The 20,287-nt window shown below is 37.7% G+C and overlaps 1 protein-coding gene across 11 annotated transcripts in view; it reads right to left on the minus strand.

Moving 5' to 3' along the window:
- Nucleotides 1-20,287, minus strand: part of SETX (senataxin) — a 49,090-nt gene that overhangs the window by 15,103 nt on the left and 13,700 nt on the right. For all 11 annotated transcript variants that reach the window (XM_043498975.1, XM_043498973.1, XM_043498977.1 and 8 more), the window contains 12 exons: nt 19,489-19,608; nt 16,625-16,796; nt 15,445-15,535; nt 9,749-14,416; nt 8,559-8,661; nt 7,610-7,786; nt 4,913-5,142; nt 4,174-4,341; nt 3,349-3,505; nt 2,348-2,449; nt 1,641-1,756; nt 575-646 (listed from right to left, as the gene is read on the minus strand). In XM_043498975.1, the coding sequence (XP_043354910.1) occupies nt 575-646; nt 1,641-1,756; nt 2,348-2,449; nt 3,349-3,505; nt 4,174-4,341; nt 4,913-5,142; nt 7,610-7,786; nt 8,559-8,661; nt 9,749-14,416; nt 15,445-15,535; nt 16,625-16,796; nt 19,489-19,608 (6,176 nt within the window). The remainder of the gene's footprint in view (nt 1-574; nt 647-1,640; nt 1,757-2,347; nt 2,450-3,348; nt 3,506-4,173; nt 4,342-4,912; nt 5,143-7,609; nt 7,787-8,558; nt 8,662-9,748; nt 14,417-15,444; nt 15,536-16,624; nt 16,797-19,488; nt 19,609-20,287) is intronic.

The following is a 20,287-nucleotide window of genomic DNA, read 5'->3' on the forward strand; positions in this document are numbered from 1 at the left end:
GTTACAGATCAAGCTTTCATGATATCTTGGATAGCTGCCTGTAGTTTGGCCCCATTTTCTGCTTTTTGCAAAAGAGCTCAGCATCAGAGTGTATTTCCACTTCTAAGAGCATATCAAATTACTTTACATAACCTCATCATTCTCCATAAGCCAAGTAATTCCCCCAATTCCTGTGTGCTGACTTGCTTAAAAACATTTACGTGTATTTCAGCCAGATGTTTAGGAGCAGGATGGTGAAGGGAAGGAGTCCTGAGGGAGAGTTCATATATAATAGATGTCTCCCCTAGAGTCTGTTGCTCCTAACAATGCTCAAAGTGGGTAGATTGTTCATTATTTTAAATTCACCCTAAACTAATGATGTTGCATTTTTAACACATTTCCTATCTGTTTCTTTGTAAAATCCTGCTAGCAGAATGTACCTGGATTTTCACTCAAGTTTTCTTTAGTTATTTTTAAATCCTCCCAGCAACCTCAAAACCAAGAACCATCTATTTGGTAAGAGATGAAAAAATGATGCATCTATACAAATTAACTAAGTTTGTTTTAAAGAGTTGCCCTGAGGAAAGATTCCTACCTTCCTCAGCTGAGAAGTGAGTTGTTGCCGCTCCCTTGAAAGTCTGGCAATTTCCTCATCTAACTTTTGACTCTGAAAGAAAGATATGAACTGGAATATTTGTAACAAGAGTAATTAACAATGCACATTTTCTTTGTTCTCCTATGGTCTCAAGGTTTTCTATACATCTAAACATGTTCAACTTACAGCCTTTTAATATCTAAGCGTACCTGTATATGGAGACCACAGTTTCTTAGAAAAGATACACAACTGTGAGCTGTTGACAACATAAGATATTTAGATTCATACACACATTACACTGGCTTGTCTCCATGAAGCTAAGCACTGTCATTTACTATCAAGTAGCTGCAACACACAGGTATGCCAAGTGTTTGAAGCAAAAATTGATGGAAGACTTATAAGTGAAGTAAAGTATAACAAGCAGTCACAAAAACGTTTCTTGTCCAACTGCTTGATATGTAAAGAGACAAGGTGGGTGAGGGAATATCTTTTATTGGACCAGTTTCTGTTGGTGAGAGAGACAAGATTTCAAGCTTACACACAGCTCTTCAAGTCTGGGAAAGTTAATCAGTGTCACAGCTAAATAAAAGGTGGAACTGATTGTTTAGCATAACAATACTGCTCGATATGTATCCAATTCCAGGGTTAAAGGTAAAAAAAAAAAAAACCTAAGCTTTAACACACACAAGAAAATGAATTCATGAAAGTTTTTAAGTGCCAATTACAGTGAGCTAGAAAGGACTATTCCCTCTAGCTGACCACAAAGTAAATGAAGGATCCTGCAAACTGCCTTAGAGAGTTCCAGGAGTGTACATTGCCTTATCTAGAACTTTGACACAGCTTAATGACAAAGACAAATGCCTCTATGGTAGAAGGCTATTAGTTCCTGGCTTATTTTAACAGTATTGGTCAAGTGCCATGTGTTTGGAGGGATGAAAGAAAACGTTGCTTCCAATCACAATTGAGAAAGGGGTATATTAGGTATAGAAAGAAGAACTCTTGTGGATTGAGCCTCCACGGAAATGAAGATGTATGAAAAAAAACTACAAAGCAAAATTAAAACTACCTTCTGCCTCTTATCACATCTATCCATGGCACGCTGCCGAGAGAGACTGTCCAGCTGGCGATCCAGGGCTTCCTTTCTCCTGTGAATATCCTGGTCACGGCCAGGTTGTCCCCGGTCTATGAAAATAAAATGAGGAGGAAATTAAAAGGAGAAATTTAAATGTTACAGATCAATTTAAAAAACAAACAAACAAAAACAAACTACGTGACTAGTACCACCTCAGAATGAAAGGGCTGGCGCCCGGTTTGTCATTGTTTATACTCTTTTACTTCCTGCATTTCTCACCTTGGACAACGAAAATCAATGAAGTCAGTATCCTTTCTATTTATTAGCCAGGCTTTTAAATGCCACAGTGTCTAGATTTCAAATGCTATTGAAGAGTTTGTTTAAATACAAACGTTCCCAGTAGATTTTTATTTGTGGGAAAAATCTATTTGCCTTATAAAAGCTGTTTTCTTTTTTTAAAAAAATATAAAATTTAAGTTTTAGGCCAAATTTATATTGACAGTGTCCCCCTTTTTAGGCCTGTAGAGAAAATAAGTTCCTTATAAAAGCACTGTGGCATAATATATGCTGTTCTATAAATACCTGCCTTCACGACGCATCTCCTTTGTGTTCAGTGTGTCCACTGGACACATCGCATAACCAGTCTCAAGACCATATTCTTATAAAGGAAACTAAAGTCATCTTTTTTGCATGTTACTTACTCATCCTGTGGCTAACTTGGCTGTCCAGGCTGAATCTCAGGACATCAGTGCTTATTGACTTTTCTGGACCTAGTCGCACTAAGTTTATATCTCCACAATTTCCTGTATATAAACCACAGTTTCAGATTATAGATTCAAGATAGGAGCTAGTTATGCTAGACTTCATTATCTGATGTATGCTAGACTTCATTATCTACAATATTTCTCATTTAAAAAGGGCATTTTCTGATGCAAATTTACATATCTGCTATGAGATCACAGTCAGAAATGCAGGCACATGAATATGGTGTAAACATCAGCTATATGGAAGAATCCTTGAGAGCTTCAGTGAAGCCATGTTTAAAAAACAGTGCATGCAGTTCTGACAGCAGTATTTTGCCCTTGAACTGGAATATTCCCTGCTAGTAATTCACTTCTCCTAACACTGACCCATCAAAGTTGAGACAATCCTTTCCTTTGCTTATACATTGTCAATTTCACACAAACACAAACAGTGATAGAAAATAGAACCACAAAGTGAACTGACTCCAGAATATATTGCAAAATATTTTACCCTGACCTTTAATGGCAACTCAAACTTATAAGAGCTGGAAATTCCAATAGTTTTAGTATAAAGATGGAAATCGTCCATCCAAGCCTTTGAGCCACATTGAGAAAAAAGTGTATTAATACTTTAACACAAAAAGAGGAAAAGGATCAATTATAGTGATTTCAAGCTCAAAGTTTTATAAGTGCTTGCTATTAAAGCAATATAGTCACTGACAAACAAGTTATACCATGCACATTCTAGAGAAACATATGAAAGCAATCAATAGGGAGCGTGAGGTCATACTGATTATGTTCTTCTGTGGGGAGAACGTATCTCACTCTTATCTGTATAGCACTAATTGTACACATGCTTTATGAATAAGTGATGATATGAAGCAATTGCATCCTGGTTAAACAGTTCCTTTTTCTCCTTCAATGTTACCCATTTTATATGTAGAGATAAACTTGCACACCCAAAGGATTTTTTCTGTCTTGGCATTTTTCTTTGAATTCCAGGATTATCTTTTTCATGAGTTCATCAACAGCAGCATTGGATGGTGCACAAACCAGAACACGGTTTCGCTTGATCTTGGCATTCAAGTTTTGAGCTGGATTCTCATTCCCAGACCTCTGCAAGTTAATAAACAAGACATCGAAACCAGCAGTCTAGTCCAGATTTTTAATTTCAAAAGTTAGACAGTACATTCCTCTCAAACAGGATATGGTTAATCTGGAAGGCTGCTTTACTGGGAACTCTCTCAGGGAACCACCCAATCTTAACAGTGATTAGCAATGACTTCTGCTTAAACTGCAAAGTATTGGCATGAATTCCATTTAATGGAGATACATTTGGCTAATGTATAAGGAGTTAACACGAAAACTAACAGGTGTGATGTTTCAAGTTATAGTCTTCTAATACAGAAGTGGTCAAAAACAGATTAAGATTTTTAATTTTAGTGTGACAGATGACTCAGGTTTCTTACCTTGCTAACTATGCAACAGCTAGGCGAGGTAGATTTATGCATTTTATTTTTCAAGCATTGCTGGAATTAATTTTTTTTTCCAAAATGCGTGCGGTGTTTCAATACCAGAGTCACAGCTAGTATCCAATGAAATTCACAGCCTCTTATTCAGTACCAAACAAATAAAAGTGAATGAGTTATATTCCCTAGTAGTTACTACAATAAATAATTTAAGAATAATTACATTTAGAATGTCACCAACTACTTCATTTCACTGCTTCTCTTGGGTGAGCAAAGGTGGAATGCCTGACGGAATGTGTAACCATATTCACCTACCTCTGTCAGAATACGGTACAGGAGTCCAACAATAGTTTTTGATTTCCCTGTCCCAGGTGGCCCATGGATCAGGCAGATTCTGGGAAGTTTTGGATGCTCCTTCACCATTGCATAAGCAGTTTCAATAGCCTTCTTCTGATCTGCATTGTAGTCTCTCATGTAGGAAGTCTACAGGGAAAAAAATAATGTTCTGTTAACTGAAGTAATCAATAAAATTTTCTGTGCTTTCAGTTTGTTTCTTGTCATGCCCTCAGTTTGAAGAGCTTATAGAGTGCACACACTTCTGAGACTGAGTTTTCTCTCTGCACAGCACACCCCTGACCTGAAGGCTGCTACTGAGAGGATTTTAGGTCTCCCATGTCTTCCTTTAGTTTTACCTTTCTACCACCACCCCCTCAACTCCTAAGCAGATATTTCTCCACCAAACAGCAGACAGGAGTGCTTCTTGATTACAACAGATATCAATCAGTGCCATAAATCAAAACAAGAAAGAAGAGGCATCTGAACATATGTTCAGCCCCTTATCTAGACACAAAGTTCATCAACTCCAACAAGTTGGCATGCAGTTTGAGACTCAAACATCCTTTTGAACCTGGCTCAGCTGCCCAATACTACATTCAGTGAACACCCAACTACTGGGATGGCTTTTCTAACCATTTAGCAAAATTGGTAAAATAAGATATGAAAATGCTCACTTGTCATCCCTCACCACCATTTACTACTTAGTTACAGGACTTACAGTGCTCTCGGAAGTTACATTCAAATCCCTGGGACAGAAGTCAGTGTAACTTGGATTTATGATGGGTTTAGCCAGAGGACTCCTGCTCAACAATAGCAGACCTTTGAACCTTCGTTGCGTGGTCACTAGAGAGCTGACCACTACACATTTCACTGGCTGATTTATGTAGTATGACAAATTGCCTCGAGTTTGGACAGAAAGATGACAGACAACATGCTGCTCATTTTGCCCTGTTAAAAGAAAGAGCGTCATGGTAAAGCAACCATACATTTTATTCTTCTCACATTAATGTTTCAAGTTTGATGGTTACATTTCTTTTCAAATACAGATTTAACTACTCTTGCAACTCTTCACTCCAATACATCTTAGTGCATTGCAGCCTGATTCTGGTAGATGTTGAACATCTTCCAGCTGAGATTATTAGGATGCTCAGCATCTTACAGGACAGGGCCCAAAGAGTACACACAGCACTTATTCACCGTCAATCTTTACTTGGACAGAATACCAAGGCTTTAACCAACTAGTGCAGTGCAATCACCCCGGTCCAGTCAGAAAGGGGTTAAAAGCACCCAGGAGAGGTTGGTTGGGTAGTCAGCCACAGGTGTGGTTGCACCAAATTAGGGCACTGCTGGCACTGAAAAGAGGGCAGGCTGGGAGAGTGAGAGAGACTCTTGCTCCAGCTGGGGAGAAGAGAGGACCAGGCTGCCTAGGAGAGCAAGCAGGGGTACTTGGACAGAGCAGTACTGGGAAAGGGCAGGCTGAGCTTGGGAGCTCTGGCCTGGTGACCTCACAGGTTGAGGCCCTGCAGCAAAGGCCTGAGGAGGTACTAGGGCTGCAAGGAGGCAGCCAGGCCAAGAAAAGGCAGTAGATTCAACCCCCTTGCCAGTGATGAGCGGCCATTTCAGACTGCAGTTTTCCCCTGAGAGAATGGGTTAGATGACGACCGGCAGTAGCCACTGAGGCAAGGTGGGTATAGGGGGTTGGGGTTCCCCTGGGTGGGGAGACCCAGAGTGTGGAGGCACTGCCATGGGGCAGCACCCCAAGGAAAGGGACACGGGACCACAGGTGGTGGAGACAACAGAGCAGGTAACAAAGGGCGAGAAACCGGCCAGAGAAGGGTGCTCCTGAGCTGGATGAGCTCATTCCTGGACAACCAGCAGGAGATGCCGTGCCAGTGACTGCACGCCCTGCTACACCAACTTTATACAAAAATGTTATACATCCATTACAGCAGATCTCCACTTCTAGTTTACCACACGACACACTGAAGAGACTTACAACTAGGTCCAAGAAACAATGTCTAGGTCAGATACATGGGAGGCACATGAGGATTAGACTCTTGGTCTATTACTTCCCAGGAGTAAGTGCTGTAAAAGAATTCAACTTGTGTGGGAAATAAGTGTATAACATAACTAAACAGAAACCTTTTCAGCCAGCTAAGGAATAATGTTGGATGTTATAAAGGGAGTCCTATTTTTATCAGGGTAGCAGCAACACATGACTCTGAGGGAGGGGGAATAATAAAAACTATAAACAGCATTTCAAAAGAAAGAGGAAAATCGCCATTTAATTATATGGCCAACTTTTGCTGAGTAAGGATTTGATTCCTGGGGTCTCCATACATTTTTTAAAATAGAAAAAGATGGTACCCATAAAAGGTTTGTTGACACTTCAGCTAGACCAAGAAAGATTTTGAGGCTTGCCTGAGAGCAAGGCTCCCATGATGTTTCACAGGAAAGATGAAGCTAACTTTACAGAATGGAATTTTACTGAGCAGTAACCCTTAGAATATTTTGAAAATGGTTGGAGATATTTTATCAATGAACTACCTGCAAGACACAAAACAAATAAATGTCTAAAAAAAGGGCATAAAAAATGACTAACCAATAGATGTGGAGACAGTTCAAAAGTTGCAATGTTATGGGGAATCTTGGAAATAGCCTAAGATAAGAAGTTTGTACCAAAAAGAGGAAATACATAAGGACCAGAATGATACACGATAAGGGTAAAAATAATTTCCGTTAAAAATCAGGAGGAAGTAGAGACTATCTGCAGACTGAATGCACGCTGTCCGTGAAATATAGGGAAAAGTCTTTCACAGCTGTTGGTAACTATTTCTCTCAGTGTATGTGCTGTGTTTACTTAGCATTAATAAATCCAATCAAGCTGACTTATCTGAGGTTTGTTATTATTAAATTAACTCAGACTCAAGAGAACCCCTCTCACTAAACATAATCACAGTTTTTAAATTATTATTGGTTATTGATTAAACTAATTGTTAATTCTTGATTAATTAATAGCACTTTGGAAAGTCTAAATGAAGGGACAGGCCCAAATAAAGGTAACATTCTAATTCTGGAACAACAAGGATGAAAGGTCTGATCAAATACTAACAGTGGCACTGTTATAACCTTTACAAGCCATATTTGTTGGAGAGTAAAAGGGTTCTCAATTTTATATTCAGATGATCAGACAATAGATTTGTTGCGGAAACTCTTGCTAAGCTAGCAATTAGAGACAAACCCTAAAGAAGAAATAATAAATACAAATAAAATAAGTTAAAAATGTATCAATTAGAATGGATTTAGAGAAATATGACTTTGGAGGGAATAAAAAGATATGGTGTCAACATGCAAAAAGAACCAGCTCCCATCCTAGTGGATTATACTATAATATCTCTCAACGACTTTTACTTACTCGTTTCACGGAGCGATGCACGGGAGAAGCGGGTTACAAAACCAACATGATACACTAGATGACTCTCCATCTCGCTTTCTTCTGTAAAGGTGTTTTGTTTTTCAGGCACCACCAAAAAGATCAAGTCGTCATCCTTTGGATGAAGCTGTTTTGCCAGATCACTTTCCCGAATGCATGCTACTGGGAACAATGTAAAAATTAACATGGGCACAGCCAGCCGTATTTGGGTATCCACTGAACTATTCACTTATTGCAGGCATTTCTGAAATATGCATCTAATTTTTAAAATGGTTAAAAGTTACAGAAATGCAGACTTTACAGTGTGTGACCTGCCCAAAGCTCAAGGAATCTATGCAAGAAGCAGGATTATAACTCAAGAGTACCTGGTTGCCAATCTTGGACTCAGATCAGATACATGAAACCAAAATAAGCCAAAAAGCTACTTCATTCCCATCTCCTTTTCCAGGAAATTTGTCATCAAACAATTCTAAATGGGTCAGATCTGATATATTAAAATATTTAGGAAACAGCTTGGCATAGTGAGCAATTTGGAAGTATGAATTCCTCGCATGGGGTACTTTTCACCAACATGTATTTTGTACCTTTTTTCAAATAAACAATGGAAAAGTCTTATAAATCTGGGCATTCTGGATGTCACACGCAAACTGCTCCTACATAATTAGGAGTAATAGTTGTTCCATATCCGACTGACACAATGTTTTCTCTAGACTGGCAATAAGGTACATTTCTGTTTATGCATTTATACCAAGCTCATCACTGTATTTGTAACTAGGCCTCAGGTTTGACCTGTAACCACAACATAAATTTGAGCACTCGGATTTGTGTATCTCCTACACCTATTTCTACCACTCAGTTTTAATTCATTAATTCAATTCATATTATTTTTGCCTATTTCCCCAGAAAACTGGGTGTTTTCATAAATACTCACCTGTAAAATCTGCTCGATTCAAGTCAGCACAGAAATTTTGTAAGTGCAAATGATAACTATTTTTCTCTCTTGTTTTCTGGTTTTCTATCCATTCCTGTGCAACCTGCATGTAATAAAAGTGGAAGTTGTATGAAAATATTTTAGGCAGCTGTTTTTCATAAGGATAAATTACATGTTCTAAAATTACACCATGATTTGACATGACTAGCGAAGAGCACCAGTACTGAAGCGAACTGGTAGAAATGAAGTGAAACAGATGGTATTGTTGCAGGTCAAGATATAAGGTGACCTTCAAAATGGAACAACATTCAATATTTGTGCAAGAAAGAAGCCTGAAAGGGTTTTTCTTACCAGTCTGCTCCAAAAACAGTTTTTCTGTTTGTTTGTTTTTTTACTGTCAAGTCTTATCTGCCCTGTTTCTGCTGAAGGACTTTTTGGGGGATGCAGAAGTGGGGCTTGAAAGCACACTCAGACGCCAACTGAAGGGACAAGGTGAGTGAGGTAATAATTTTTATTGGACTAACTTTTGTTGGTGAAAGAGACAAGCTTTCAAGCTTACAGAGTTCTTCCTTAATTGAAGGGACAGGGATATTGTATCTTTACCAGAACACTTTTCTAGCAAGTGTTTGTGTTACACTGATGTTAAAGTTTTAAGCAGTCTGAAATAAGATCATTTCCCATATCAACTGGATCTCTTTTGCAAAGCTTCTTGATGTCAGAAACCTGACTGATCTATTCATTCTTAATATATTTTTGGAAAACAAAATAGCCAAGACCTGACTTTTTCTTGTAAAAAGACATTGAGATTTTCCCTTTTAGGCCTTCTTTATACACTATGAAGAAAAAGGGGCCCAAACCCAATTTTTCCCTTTGCAGGTGGCCTTTTTAAAGTTAACTGAAAGAGCTCAGTTATAGTGGATGGAGTGGAGAGGGCATGGCAACAGTGCTCATGGACTGTCATTTTTTTGAGCACTAAATTAAGATACAACATTTTAAGCTCTAACCCTGTCCTTTCCACAGAGATGTACAAATATCATTAAGATTATTATTTTTTTAAATCAAGGCACAATAACATTTTCAGAAGTTAAGATGAGCAGGTACCTAGCTCTTTTAGCGCTTCCTAAAATTTTCTGTGCTTGATGAAAACAAAGTGGTAACAGTTTCATAAAAAAAGCAGATAAGTTACTTACTGTTTCAAAGGCATTTAGCATCATCAAGGGGAAAAATGTATTAAAATAGTCATTGTATCCCTGAAATTTGACAGGAACAGAGACCATAATTGATTGAAGAAGGTTATGTGGAAGTCCAAATTGGCTGAAGTTGACAAACATTTCATAGTTCCATTTCAGAATCTCTGTAACAAAAATACTATGATCACGTTGTTGAGTGACAAGAGCATTTGCTTGCGGAAAGGAAGGGAGACCTCTTTCTTGCCCTGAATGAGCCCCCAAGGCAGACCTTTTGGGAAAACATGAAGTACTGTTTGTCTGCATGTTCTGGGGCCGGAGAACATTGCTGGAACTCTGGGACCGAAGACTATTGCTTAAACTTGGGGTCTTGACTATCTGGTTCTCTGCCGATACAGCTTTTGGATTCTCTGTCTTGGACACTCTGGATTTTACCACATTTGACTTAGCTTTTGATGACGAGTGCTTTGAAATATTTTCAAGATCCTTGGTGAGGTTGGCACTCCGTGAAGAGCTATTTGAGCTGAAAATTTTAGTAGTGGAAGATTTTTCGGGCTTACGAGGTGGTAAACCTGGCTTGACAAAGAGATGATCTGAAGCATCAGTGGCAGAATGCTTCCTACAGTACTCCACTGTCTTTTCCACCTGTTCTGTACAATCTTTGTACTTGCACTTCACAATACCTAAGGGCTCATTCTGCAGCAGACTTTCAGCAGCATCTACTTCTGTGTCTACTGGCTCTTTTTCACTAGCTATTATAATATCTCCAACATTTTCCATCTGCGAACACATTTCCATATCCACAGGATCTAACTGAGTTAAAAATAAATCATCATCACTCTCTTCATTTAACTTAGGCTTACTCACTTCCAAAGTTGCCCCCTCAAAGTTAGGTGTAGATGGGGAAACTAGAGGGACAACATATTCTCTCTCTGCAGGTTCATTTTTGTAGTCTCCAGTTAAAGATGAAGAAAAACATGATTTGATCTGTAATGCAGGAACTGCCATATTATTTTCTTCTATTTTCATGTTAGATTCCTTAGAACCATGTGGAGCCATTTTATTCATGTGTGAAGTTTGGACTTCCTCTTTCCCAGGTGAGAAAAAGTTTCTCATTTTTTTCCCGTCATTGCTTGAGGGATAGCATATCCACTCAGCTGTGCTCGCTTTTTGTTTTTCACTAGTTCCCACAGCAGATATTGGGTCAAAATCCACAGGCTGTTGTATCGTGTGCTTTGGATCAGACTTTTCAGTTATTTTTTTCCTTCTGCCCTCAGAACTTCCTATCTGATTTTTCCCTCTCCCCACTTGTGTGGGTCTTATCTGCCTCAGAAATGGAAGATCTTGGCAGGCTAACATTTTTCTATTATGTTTTGTAACTAGATTCTGTGGAGCAATTAATTTAGTTTTTTGTTTCTGTGAAGTCTGAACTGCCCCAGCAGCTTTCCCATAACTGCGCAATTCAGCCAGACTATCTAAGGATCGCTGAGATAACTCAAATGCTTTGCGGGGGGCCTTTTTTAGGCCAAGTTTGACCACAGTTGAAGTTGGCTCAGGACATTGGCGAACTTTCTTTGGAGGAACTACAGCAGGGGTTGACCTGCAAGGCTCAGTATTTCTAGAACTAGTCTGAGGAAGTTTTTTGTTTTGCACAGTTTTAAGGCTCATTTTTCTGGGACTTCTAAGGGCAGTTCTTACCAACTTGGATTTTGCTAAACTTTTGCCTGGGCTTAAAGTGCTTTTTTTAATAGTCAACTTTGAAGCTAATGATACACTAGATGCAGATGCTCTGGGTTCCATCAAGCCTGTGTTTTTGGCATGGTCTTTAGCAACAGCATCTGGCTGAATAGAATTCTCAGACTGAGCAGTTGCATTTCCCTGGATAGCAGGCTCTTGAAAAGTTGCCTCAGATTTTGTGCCAGTTTTACTAACTTTCTTATGAGACAGAGAATCTACCTGCCTTTCAACGATGTCTTCTGCTTTTTCAATGACATCGTCACTGATATAATCTGTATCATAACCCCAGTCATTTATACGATCTGCCAACTCAAAACTATCTGAAGCACATTTGCTTGTTGATGTCAAGTTAGAGTCTTGTTCCTGTGCTTGATTCACTTCCTCATCATTTATCTGAGAATCTTGCCAAACTGAAAAGACATCATCTTCAGTTTCAAACTCAAAAAACTGAGAATTATGTTCCTCACATGGCAATGGGGAGCTATGAGTCCCCAATTGCTCTTTTTTGTTTGCACTATCAGAAACATAGTCAGGTATTAAAGGCTGTTTTTCTGGACACATATACATATCTTTTTTTACTGGTTTCTTAATATCCAACTTTTTTTCCTCATCAGAAGAGGAATCTGAAATGACAATGACTTCATTGTTGGGACAATCTGTATCAGAAGAGGACTCATTACTTTGGCCCTCTGTGGATGATCTAACAGCACCTTTTACTTTCCTTTTAATGTGACTCAGATGTACTGAGCGTTCTTGGCTTGAATCAACAGGAAAATTGACACCTTTGGCATAAGCGGCTAAGGATAATTTATCAAGGTCTCTATCAATCTGAGAGTCTGTTAAGGGGCTAGCTCCAAATTTCTTTACCAAATCACATGCAACTGCTGCATTATCTTCACTATTTCTTTTTTCCTCTGAATCGCCTTCTCTTTTAAAATATCTTGAAAAATCTAACAGTCTGTCAGTTGACTCATGCTTAATTAAGAGCGGACTGATTAGAGGAGCATTCCTAGGTATCTCCCCTTTATTTTCAGAACTAGATAGGCTATTAAAGTTTGCTGAAGTTTTATCTGTACGTAGCATGCTCACTTTTTGATCTTTGAGGTCAGCTCTCTTTGGCCATAAACTGCCAGAATTAGACTGCCCTTGATCTGGTATTTCTGTGTTAAGGTCTTTATTCAGTAAAGGCCTTGGCAAAGAACTTGATCTTCCTGAAAGGGATCTCTTTTTCTTTAAATAATGTATAAACGTATCAAGTGGAATATTGTCTTCTTCACCTTCACTTTCACTTTCTTCCAAGCCAGCCTCTTTTTTAAAGGAATTTGAATACTCTGCCTTGGTGTCATTTGATTCCTGCTTAAGAGAGAGCAGCTTGATTTGAAAAGTATTGTTCATGCTGTTCTCCTGTTTATTTTCAGAACCGTTTGAAGCATTAAAGTTAACTGAGGTTTCACCTTCATTCAAAATATTCATTTCCTGATCTCTGCTGCCATCTTTACTTGTATAGAGATTCTCAGAGCGAGACTGTAGTTGGTCTACTTCTGAATTTGAAGCTGATTGCTTCATTAACTTTAATAGTTTTGTGGCCCAATCAGCACCCAGTACCTGGGTTTTCAAATTTGTGATTTTATCAGGATCTACCTTAAATTTTGAACAGGAATTAGGGGAGCAACTTCCATCCTTTCCATTTGAGCTACAAGTGTCTTCATGAGAACTGGAACAAGACTGAACACTCAGACACTCTGGCATCCTCACTTCTGTTTCATCTCTCTCCAATATAGCATGACTTTTGAAATCAGAGACTTGAGGACTTGTGTTGAAGCACTCTTTTAGTAAGGAGTTATTCTTATTTTGGTTTCCCTGCACCTGGTACTTGTTTCCATTTTTATGGATATCCTTGTGCATTTTTGTTGCTCCAGAGCTATCGGGATGTTCACATTCCTGAAATGACCTATCATGAGGTTCTTTCTTAATATCTGTCAAAAGGCATTCTGCAGTTACACATAATTCTGTATTGTTAAAAGACATTTCCCTATATTCCTCTTCCCCGATACTACTACTTCTAGGGGAAGAACTCTCTTGACAAGCCTCATCGCTCCCAGATGTTAAAGAAAATGGGGGACTGAGGCTATCCCTGTGTTGTATATTCATCTGACACCTGTCACTGGCTGTCCCTTTCTCTTGCTTTATAGGAATGGTGGGAAAATTTGTACAGATCACGCTATTTTCCACAGGTATGGAAGCCTTTGTGGATCTGTCCTTTATACTTCTTATTACCTGCTTTAAACACATTTGCAATTCCTGAGTTTCCCGGTTGTTCAGCTGCCAACCCATAGGTAAGTTTCCACGCAAAAGCAGATTGAGTTTATCTAAAAACTGTTTGCAAACAGTTTGTTGCCCTAATTGGTAGCCTTCTCGAAGAAGGCTGCGTATCAACTGCACGCAAACATGCTGTACAGAGTTAGAAGCCTGTGAAGATATTGTTGATGCAAGTTTAGAAGCGTTTCCAGGTGCTTTTTCAGAGCAGCGCGTAAATGCTATAGTTGGAAGTTTAGCACATTTCACTACTGCTTCCACCCATTCCTGAGAGCTAACCCAAAGCAAATGCAGGCACTTTTTATTTCTGTGTAGTTCAACAACTGACACCAAGATCAGGATGAAAAATTCAGAAACTTTGTCACATTGCAGGACTCTTTCACTGAGAAAGCTTTTGATTTCCGAGCACAGATGGTGAATGACCTCTACTATATAAGCCACGCCCAAGTCCTTGAGGTCCATTAGGGACTGAACAAAAGGAATAAACCATAGAAATGTGCTGTTATGGACACGCATATCTTGACCAATATCAGACTGAAGCACATTAGCCAATGTCTGCATATCTTCATACATGTTGGGGCAATAATCCGGACAAATGGCTGTCTTCCATCCAGTATCCTGAAATAGAAAAAGACAAATCAACTATTTATTAGGTATTTTGCACAATATCACTCTTATTATTCATTTGGATTGCTTTGATTTACCAAACAATATTCTCAGCCAAAAGTTTTTTAGCTTCCACCCCTACAAATAGTGCTTATTAATTATTTATGGGCACTGATTTGATACAGCAGTTCAGTGGCATCCTAGAAATCAGTTACTAACCATTTTACCTCTACAGTCTAAACAAGACCAAACTCTACCATACACAAGGAACTTCTCCAAGTCCCAAAGAATAAACCATGAGATTAAAATATTGGAAACAGTTCACTTAGTCATTTAAAAAAACAAAGCACCAGTCACAGTACGTACCATGAGTTTCCATGTCAAAGGGTCAAATGTACTTTATTTTAAATGTTTACAGGCTCTGCACTATTTTGATATCAGACAGACAGCACTTTTGCTTAAGATACAAAAGTTGAGTGACAGTTATGATGCAAGCGTGGTTCTTATAAACAGAAACAGTTAAAAAAGTAAGTTATGTATGGGTCCAGAGTATTCAGTAAATCAAACATTTAATGGCATGTCACTTCAATATTACATATTTAGCACAGTAGTTTAAAAATATCCATAAACCGACAAAAAGGATATAAAAGGGACACTGTCAAATAAAAATCTAGGAAACTTAAAAACAGGTTAAAAGTATTTTCAGTACAAACACCTGTCTCCTAGTTCCCCTGCCCATTTTAGTTTTACCACAACACATGCCCATTTTATAAAATGCTTCTCTCTCCTCCATTGCTCCATGAAAGATCCACACAAACAGGAAGAAAAATGACTCACTATATTGGGTAAACAGTGAATGTGCCTAGAGACAAACTTCTATCCATTGCACATAAATTACAAATAGAGAAAAATAATATATCTGAAAAGAAACCCTACCCAAGAACACCAAGTAAGATTTAAGTTGACAGTGTCCTTTAATAAATGAATCAGAAAAATAGCAGATAAAATAAATACACAGCTTTTTTTTTTTTTTAATTTACCTTTTTGGGCTTTTCCGTATTATAATTATACACTATCTGGCTGCAAGTAACCATTTCTTCCTCATAGTTTGACTCTGGTTCAGATTTAGTCCTAAAGAAAAGAAATATAAGTTGCTCCAGGACGTGCAAATTATTCATGAACTAAGTGAAACAAGAGTCAGAGAAGATTTCACAGTTTCAGATGCTACATTTTATTACTAACTGATGCAAGTGATAAAATGTGTGTGGGAAAACATTAATATGGTACGTTAGAATGCGTAAGATTGTTCTAGTTCTATTATTTTATGGTGCCCACAAGTGTGGTAGATAGGGTTGCCAATTTTGCTTGGATACATTCCTGGAAGTTTCATCATAATGACAATCTTTAATTCCTGGAAATTCCAGGACAATCCTGGAAGGTCGGCAACCCAAGGAGGTGCTTTTAAGAAATTGCATAAAAGAAAGGTACTGGCTTCAGAGAGATCTTACTACTAAGTGACAGATTTGGATAATGACTTCAGGATTTAACATATACTAGGAAGAAATATAATGTAATAAGTACTTGCATAAACACGTTGTTTAACTGAACAAGATCTTTTTTGAAATGATCGTCCTTAGTTGTATTACTAACAGCTGCTTTGATGTTTAAAAATTCTCAGTTTTAATAAATCAAATTTACCTATTTATGCCATTTACTTTTTTCACTTCACTCATTAAGGATAACGAAAAAAGACTGATAAGTTTCCTCTGACTAGGATAATGTGGCAATTTTGGCCTGTAGACCACCACAGAAGAATATTTAAGTCCTATATCCCCCAGCCAATTGCCACTTTTTTGAAAAATGTTTTTATGGAAAGGCTTAATTTAAGGTTTTGTAACTAAGAGAAAAAGGTTTACAAAGCCTAAATCTGGGGCTGAAAGACCTGTTAGTATCCTCTTAATACAACCGTGTACCGTAAAGAAGACTGTTTAAAAGGTGGAGCCCAACTATGCTTTCCAAATTTCTCTGCACAGAGAATCCACTTCCACAACCGGATAGATGTTTACTAACAGATTACTTTTCCGTTGAATGGGTAACTTAGCTAGTCTGCTGGTTGCTTAATTTGGAATGTCTAATATATGGTTACTCTTAAAAGATGTTATGGTTATTCTTAAAAGATGCATCTCAAACATTATGTTAAATTTTAAAACTTGAACTCACCTCCTTGAACTATTGCGTATATTTTTTATTTCATTGTTGTAGCTGACATTGTTGATAATGGTTTGAAAGGCCTGGACTGGATCGATGAGTTGACCCCACACTTTAGACCCGAGCTGATCCAAAATCACCATGAAACAGTGCAGCGCTGGCCAGAAAGGATCAATGCTTTCATCTGAAATATAACAGTCTAAGATCATGAACAGCTGAGGGGGGAAGTGTCCTGCGCTTTCCTACTGCTAGGTGAATACAAAGTGAATTTAATTCTTCATTTCAGTGTTTTTATTAATTTAAACATTGAAAAAAGGTGAATTACAACTTTTAAAAATAATGTTTAAGCCTAAAAAATGCCTTAAAAAAATAATAATAAAAAAAAAAAAACCACCCAGAGGAAGAGGAGAGGGGAAGAATTTAAAAATTCCCCTTTGAAGCAACACTGGTTTTGCAGATAAGGTCTGAGACCAGCCACACTTTCCCTCTATAATAACAAGTAACCTGGAGGAGCGAGAGAAGGGAAGATATAAAATGGATGATAATTTTTAAAGCTTCCCCTCACTGCAAAGCTATGTCATTCCTACCTTTTCCCCTTTTTGTTTTGGTTGCTGATATTTTGGTGGGCGCGGGTAAGAGGTATACTATTGAGATGAGTTATTATGCCTCGTATAGCTGCACAGGGAAGGAGTGTTAAGTCTGAGAAAGAGCTCTATTTTTCTTTGACTATTTCATATTTCAGCTTTTGCAGCCACTGTATCCTTCTGTTTGGCCTACCTCCCCCGCCTAGCCATTAGTGTGGCTAGGAGCCCCCTCCCTAGAGGAAGTGAACAAGATGAGAAATTTAATTTTTTCCCTCTTGCCTCTAAACACAATAAAATCTGAAAAGATAAAAAGATTTGGTAAAAGTGTTTATTATTGTTATTTACAGGTAGTTGTGTGGAGAACACAGGGCTAGGCAGGGAAGAATATCTGAATCTTACAGCTTTGTCAACTGATTTGTTCAAAAGAATCTTCTATTTAGACTTCTGCAGTTAGAAAATTTTTAATGATTCAATGGAGAAAAGTACCTAAGAAGATTCAACTACAAAGATATATAGATTTTTTTTTTTTAAATCAGCATCTTCTCTTCTGGTATAGAAAATGACACAGCATTTTGAGTGGACAGCACAGAGTAACTCATTCTCAGCATTCCATTCTAGTTTCACTAACGAAGCTGTTAAGAGTCAGAATCTGATATATCTTTAGATGATATTTTGGAAACTGTTAAAATGAGTGCAGATAAATCAGATTCTTTTCCCACAGTAACTGAAACTGAGAAATTTGTAAATAGTATAAAGTAAATTACAGACATCAGCTAAAAAAAATGAAGCTTCAATCTGCTTTAGATAAATGTAAATTTGCTAGAAGTTCACTGATTCAAGAAAACATGCTTCTGTAGAAAAACTCTTGAGTTTTTAAAAAACAACTCTTGCATTAAAAACTAGAGTACTGGGATTACCAAAATGAATAAAAGAGAAGATGCTATTAAAGAAATTCCTTTGTTACTTGACAAAAATATCTGATTATAAATTTACTCTGCCAATAAAAAAAACTGACTGCAAACAAGATTCTTTGTCTGCAGAAATCCCAGACCTTAATTATCTCCTTTAGTTCGGGTAATGCTAAAGCTCAATTTCCCTGAAGTGGTAAAAGTAAAAGAAAATTTTACACTCAGGACAGTCTCCATTTTTCAAGTTCTAGCTCACATAACACTAACAATAGGGTGCATAATAATTAAAAAAAGTGATTAAATTACATTGGTATTTAGGCATTTTTTTTTAAACTCCAGAAGACTAGCACTAATTTTTGATGGTAAAAGGTTGTATTTTTATGACTGACAAAGCAAAAAAGTCTTAGATGTTTAGATGAATTACTTCAGGAAACGGATAAAAAAAAAGGAGAGGATCCTCATATATACAGAAGACTCTTACCACAATTTGAGTAATTTTAACTTTTCTTCCTCCTCCTCCTCTTTTCCTTTGTTTTTGTTGCTTCATCTAGATGCTAATTAAAATAGAATAATCTATCAGCTACTGAAGGGGTATTTCCTTTTAAAGCTCCTTCAGACCTGAGATAATGATACTATACAGTTTTCTTGTATACGTGTTCTTCGTTCTTCATGTAAGACTATAAACTTTGTTTAATGAAAATATTGCACTTATAAAGATCCAGTCTTTTTCTTCTCATATTACAAAAAGAAACTTATAAATAATTAAAAACATCCAAGTCTCAGAAAAAGGATCTGAAAAATAGTTAGCAGGAACTACAAAGTTTGAAATGTTACCTTTGCAAATTAAAATAGTTATTACACAACTATGAACTTTCCATTTTCACTGAATTGTCTCTCACACCACTAATCAGGAGGATATGGAAATTCAGCTTCCAGGAAAGGTAAAAACATAATCCTGGAAGAGTGACTTCTTCCCTTTAGGATGCAAGAGCCAGAATACATACCACATGGAAAAAACTGCACCATCTCTTCTAAGTGGAAATCACCCAGTAATTAGAAAAAAAAGTTTGCCCTCACCTAACGCTTTACATATGGCTCCATAAAGCCATAAGGGGCACCTTTTCTCCACTTTTCAAAGTGCCTTTGAACCTTGTTTTTCAGTGTTTGTCTCAAAGTATATGTCCAAATATTGTTCTTCACATGAGGGAAGGAATGAAATGTCAAAGTCTGAGAAACCCTGTCTTTGGCATTATACTTCTATACCAAAAATAATTTGTTCAACAAAAGTAGTAAGTTCTATTAGGAATTGTATCACAACCAGAATATGACTGTTCATAATCCATTTTTAATCTCTATCATTGCCTCATCAGTTAAAATTAGTTACCATCTGTTTGTTTCTCCATGGTGTGAAGTATAGACTGCATGAAATCATTCTGCTTATCTGGACCCAGCAACAAAGAATCCATAGCTTGTTCTTCCAGCACTGTTAGCAACATACAGATACCTGCAATGAAAGCAATCTGTCTTTACGTTTGTGTATGAGATCCATTTTTTTCCCCCTTCAAGTTTTGGCAAACATAAATAGTACTGTTTTCCAAAGCTCACTGCAATGAAAGCTCTCAGAGGAAATGATCAGCATCAGAGGAACCTGAAGCAGATGAATTTAAATAAGCTACTGAGTCTCCTGGACAGACACAGTTAGAATTCTTCCATTTGACAACTCCCAAAATGCATTACACATTTCAAGAACTTTGATTGTACTGATCTCATAGGGCTTGAGACAAGATCCAAAGAGAATTAACTGAAATTTCAACAACTCTAACTTTGCAGAATGAATATTCACATGAAGAACATCGATATACCTGTGGGACTGGTGGTTACTGTATTTTGCCGGCTAAAAGGTGATTAAAGATTAAATCCTGCATGAACCCAAAACAATAACTGTAGACAGAATTCAATTGCCTGGACAATACCAAGAGTTTAATGGATGAAGGCACCTCCAAACACCATCTAAAGAAATGAACAAGCCAGTTTGATCAGGTTCAGAAGCCCGGTTTGAAACCCTTAGGAGATCTTCAGGTGGGAACTTTCAGAGAAACCTTTGAAACGAATAAAAGACAGCCTGTGTCCTGAGGGGGAGACACAGAGAGGCAGCAGCAGCTACAAAGGTACATCCTGTTTCA

The sequence above is a fragment of the Dermochelys coriacea genome, chromosome 16, assembly GCF_009764565.3.
Source record: "Dermochelys coriacea isolate rDerCor1 chromosome 16, rDerCor1.pri.v4, whole genome shotgun sequence".
Taxonomy (NCBI): Eukaryota; Metazoa; Chordata; order Testudines; family Dermochelyidae; genus Dermochelys; species Dermochelys coriacea.